Raw genomic sequence first — 4,674 nt, forward strand, 5'->3', positions numbered from 1 at the left:
CTGTGGTCATTTGTTGGTGGGTTGTGATGGTTAGCTAGAGATCAGCCGCACCTCAACCCATTATATACAAATTCACATGTGCTTTTCAGGCATGTCGGCGAGGAGAGGAACCTTTGGTGCTGTCCTCAGCACGACTGGTAGATAGTACAGCTGCCATTGGAATGCAGTGACAGGAGCCATTCTGCTGTGCTCTCTGTGCAGAAAGGCTTGTCGTTGGTAAAGATGAAAAGCATTGCAGAGATCATCTTCCAAAAGCTGTCCCCTGTTTTAGGTAGTCCACTGAAAGTCCAGTGATCCAAAATGATTGCTAGGAAACTGGTTTCATTATACTGTCTCCAAGTGTTATTTTGTTCAAAACCCCAAGTTTCAGGGACGAGGAGTCATCTATCCACACAATGGATGTAGATAAACTTTTTTTTTTAATTTTGAAAATTGATTTCCTCCGATGTTTGTGCAGCAGCTGTTTCAACTTGTCCTTAAAAAAGCTGGTTGTGAGAGTATAGAGGATCGGATTCAAAGCACTGTTAACTGGAAGGAAAAAAATCACTATCCAGGAAGTCATTGTGTCTGGAAAAGGAAGCAAAGTGAAAAAAAAGTTGAAGTTTTAAATAGACATAACATACAAATAACACTTTGCAGTCAATGCTATTTATGAGAGGGAGACATAGTACATTTTAAGTTTTCTCTCACCTGAAGGAAAATCTCTTTGTTGGAAGAGCACAGAAGCTATGAATTCAAGGTCTTAACGATTTAACTTTTCTGAGTTTCAGTAAATAATGTGAAGGTCATTGTGATATTAAGAGGAAATATGTGAAAACATTTTGTAAACCATAAATTGCTGTATAATGCATTTTTTCCCTATTTTACCGCCTTCCTTTATAGGAAAATAAAAAAATAAAGAAATACTCTTTAGTCAATAGAGTGGGGTTCCGGAAACTTCTGGTCCAAGAGCCAGATCTGACCTTGGTCTTATCTCCATCCAGTTCTCAAAGCTTATTGCCCTGCCCTGGTGTTCTGGTTATCCTGTTATCCTATTAAAAGCTTTGAAGAGCAAAGAGGAACGCATCCCCTAAACTTGATGAAATTCTCTTGTGTGCAACCCTACAAATGCTAATAGAATATTCAGGGAAAGAGGTCACAAGAAGTTCTTTGTGAGGTGAAATTTGGAATGATAGTGTCCTTCCTGAGGGCATCATTTCATTTGCTCGGTTAGCGTGAAATGCATCTTTCGCTTTACACGTGGCCTAATCTTGTGGTCAGACACTTAGCTAGGTGAGTGTGAGCGAATCACTTATGCTTCCTCAACTACATCTGCTCTGTCTGTTCAAGGGGGCTGGTGATAACTTGCTCACTGAATCCAACGGGCTAGGCCAGAGTCAGCTCTGCTAATGTGCTTTTTTGGCACTAAGACTTGAGATCCTCAAACCTTACCATGTGATGCTACTTCCTCTCACATCTTCACAATTTCAGGGAACTCCCCATTCAGGTGAAGAGGTGGCTAGTAAGACCATTGATGCTTTCTCTCATCATCCTTTGTCTGCTCTCTTCCTTCTCAATCCCATAATTTTTTTTATCCTTCAGCCACTGTTATTTTGTTCTTCTCTTGACCCTGCCTTGTTTCTTGTATCTTTCTGTTCTTCCTGTCTATGTCTTCTTCCTTTTCATTGCTTCTCTGACTGCTTATCTGACCTTCCTTCTTCTTTTCCTTTGATCTCTTTCCTCTCCTTTTCTATATTTACCTTCCTCTCTTCCTATCCTATCTTCTCTTCCTTGTCCTTATTTTTTAACTGAAAGGAATATGAAAAAAAATTATGTTTTAGCCTGTCAAATTAAGTGAACTTTTATATGATTTGTCCCTAATTTAAAAAAAATTTGACAATCTGAACAGTTAGTGATTGAAGAAAACAAAATAAGTGGCCTTTTTCTGTTGTGCCCACAACGGGAATTTTGATCATGAATCCCACCCCAACCTCGTAGAAAAACAATGCCTGATAACACCTGCTTTCACTTAGGCAAAGGCAAATAGGCCACGTGAGTTCTACTGGGAATGAGATCAGGCATGTTCAGGGTGGTATGGCCATAGACTTAAGTTCCACTCTGAATGAGACTTCTTTTGTTTTTGTTTTGTTTTCTTTTGTTTTTGAGATGGAGTCTCACTCTGTCACCCAGGCTGGAGTGCAGTGGTGTGATCTCGGCTCACTGCAAGCTCTGCCTCCCAGGTTCACACCATTCTCCTGTCTCAGCCTCCTGAGTAGCTGGGACTACAGGCACCCACCACCACGCCCAGCTAATTTTTTTGTATTTTTAGTAGAGACGGGATTTCACCGTTTTAGCCAGGATGGTCTCTATCTCCTGACCTCATGATCCATGGCCTCCCAAAGTGCTGGGATGAGACTTCTTATAAGATTAGCAGCAGCTGAGTTCTGAGATAAGCTAACTCTGGCCTATCTTTTGGGTGACCCCAGGTACTGTCAGTGACATGCCATCACCAGTAAACACCAGACTTCTTGGAGGGTGGGGACAGGGTTGGTGTAGGTCAGTGAAGGCAGCATTTCTTACAATACCATGGGAAGCTGGGCAAGCAAGAAGAAGCTTTGTCAACTGTGATCATGACATTTTTCCTGGTTCCACTGAGGTGTTCAAGACAAACCTCAGACTATTGAACTATACATGTAAAGAAAGACTGGTGTGTGGCTCAGTAATGTTTCCACAAGACAATGGGGGTATTTACTAAGCTTATCATGATCTGAGGTGTCATGGACTCACTGAGGATGATGAGCCCTGCTGCCATGTGAGGACACAGCAGAGAGGATGCCTCCTGTGAGGCAATGAGAGGGACTCAAGAGAAATCAAACCTGCCAACACTTTGATCTTGGACTTCCAGCCTCCAGAACCAGAAGTCCTTTGTTATAGCAGTCCTAGTGGCCTCATACAGAGAGAAAAAGCCTCAAGGAAGATTAAAACCAGCAGGAATTTGAGAGACCATCTAGAGATCTCATTGAGGTGAGGTGAGATGGTCTCCTTGAGATCCCTCAACAGGTCAGTGGCAGGGGCATGAGAGGAACCCAGAACCTCTGCCTTACTTGTTGCCGAGTCCTTCTTCCACCACACTGGGCTGCATCCCCCTACAAGCGGGAAAGCACATCAAAATGTGTGGAGATGGGGTCAGGCCTGGTGGCTCATGCTTGTAATCCCAGCACTTTGGGAGGCCAAGGGAAGGGGCAGGTTACTTGGGGTCAGGAGTTCAAGACCAGCCTGGCCAACATGATGAAACCCCGTCTCTGCCAAAAATACAAAAATTAACCTGGTGTAGTGGTGCACATCTGTAATCCCAGCTACTCAGGAGGCTGAGGCAGGAGGATCACTTGAACCAGGGAGGCAGAGGTTGCAGTCAATTGGGATCACACTACTGCACTCCAGCCTGGACAACAGAGCGAGACTCCATTTTTTTTTTTTTAAGAAGGTATGGAGACAGTAGTGGTGAGGGGGTGGTTGATGAGACTGATCCCCTATTCCATCACTTTTGGACCAGCTCACCTTCTTTAGTTGACTAAGCATTTACTTGAAAACACTGTGAAAAACACTGTGGAAAATGCACAGAGGAATAAGACATGCACGCCTCCCCAAGCTTATCATCTAAAGGAAGCAATGGACACACTCGGAAATAGTGTCGCTATGAGGCAGTTCATATGAGGCCAATAAACGAGGTGTAAACAAACCATCCTGGATGTTTTAGCAACTGGGTTGCATGGAAGTGGGGTGAGGAGAGATAGAAAATGGCACCGCACCATAGAAGAGGGAGCATTTGGGTTGAGCCTTAGAGGATGGGAAGTGGTGTTTAGTAGGTTAGAATCTTAGAAGCTGAAAGTATAATCCAGATTGGGGGAACAGCTTCAGGAAAGGCTTCTCAGAAAAGCATAGAAAACAAAGCCCAGTGGGGCATGCCCAAGATGGCCGAATAGGAACAGCTCCAGCCTCTAGCTCCCAGCATAAGCGACACAGAAGACGGGTGATTTCTGCATTTTCAACTCTGGTACCGGGTTCATCTCACTGGGGCATGTTGGACAGTTGGCGCTGGTCCGCAGGTGCAGCCCATCCAGCGAGAGCTGAAGCAGGGCGAGGCATTGCCTCACCTGGGAAGCACAAGGGGGAAGGGAATTCCTTTTCCTAGCCAAAGGAAATTGAGACACACAACACCTGGAAAATTGGGTAACTCCTACCCTAATACTGCGCTTTACCAAGGGTCTTAGCAAACGGCACACCAGGAGATTATATCCTACACCTGGCCCAGAAGGTCCCACGCCCACGGAGCCTCCCTCATTGCTAGCACAGCAGTCTGAGATCTAACTGCAAGGCAGCAGCGAGGCTGGGGGATGGGCGCCCGCCATTGCTGAGGCTTAAGTAGGTAAACAAAACTGCCGGGAAGCTCGAATTGGGTGGAGCCCACCACAGCTCAAGGAGGCCAGCCTGCCTCTGTAGACTACTCCTCTGGGGACAGGGCATAGCTATACAAAAAGCAGCAGAAACCTCAGCAGAGGTAAATGCCCCTGTCTGACAGCTTTGAAGAGACCAGTGGATCTCCCAGCACAGAGGTTAAGATCTGAGAATGGACAGACTGCCTGCTCAAGTGGGTCCCTGACCCCTGAGTAGCCTAACTGGGAGACATCCCCCACT

The 4,674-nt window shown here is 45.3% G+C and overlaps 1 protein-coding gene across 1 annotated transcript in view; it reads right to left on the reverse strand.

The window, feature by feature from the left end:
• Positions 1 to 307: 307 nt before the first annotated feature.
• Positions 308 to 4,674, reverse strand: part of RXFP2 (relaxin family peptide receptor 2) — a gene marked incomplete at its 5' end in the record, with an annotated part of 72,151 nt that continues 67,784 nt past the window's right edge. The window contains 1 exon segment of the mRNA XM_017865869.1: positions 308 to 567. Within this exon segment, the coding sequence (XP_017721358.1) occupies positions 308 to 567 (260 nt within the window).

This window comes from Rhinopithecus bieti, unplaced genomic scaffold (assembly GCF_001698545.2).
Source record: "Rhinopithecus bieti isolate Rb0 unplaced genomic scaffold, ASM169854v2 scaffold_81659, whole genome shotgun sequence".
Taxonomy (NCBI): Eukaryota; Metazoa; Chordata; class Mammalia; order Primates; family Cercopithecidae; genus Rhinopithecus; species Rhinopithecus bieti.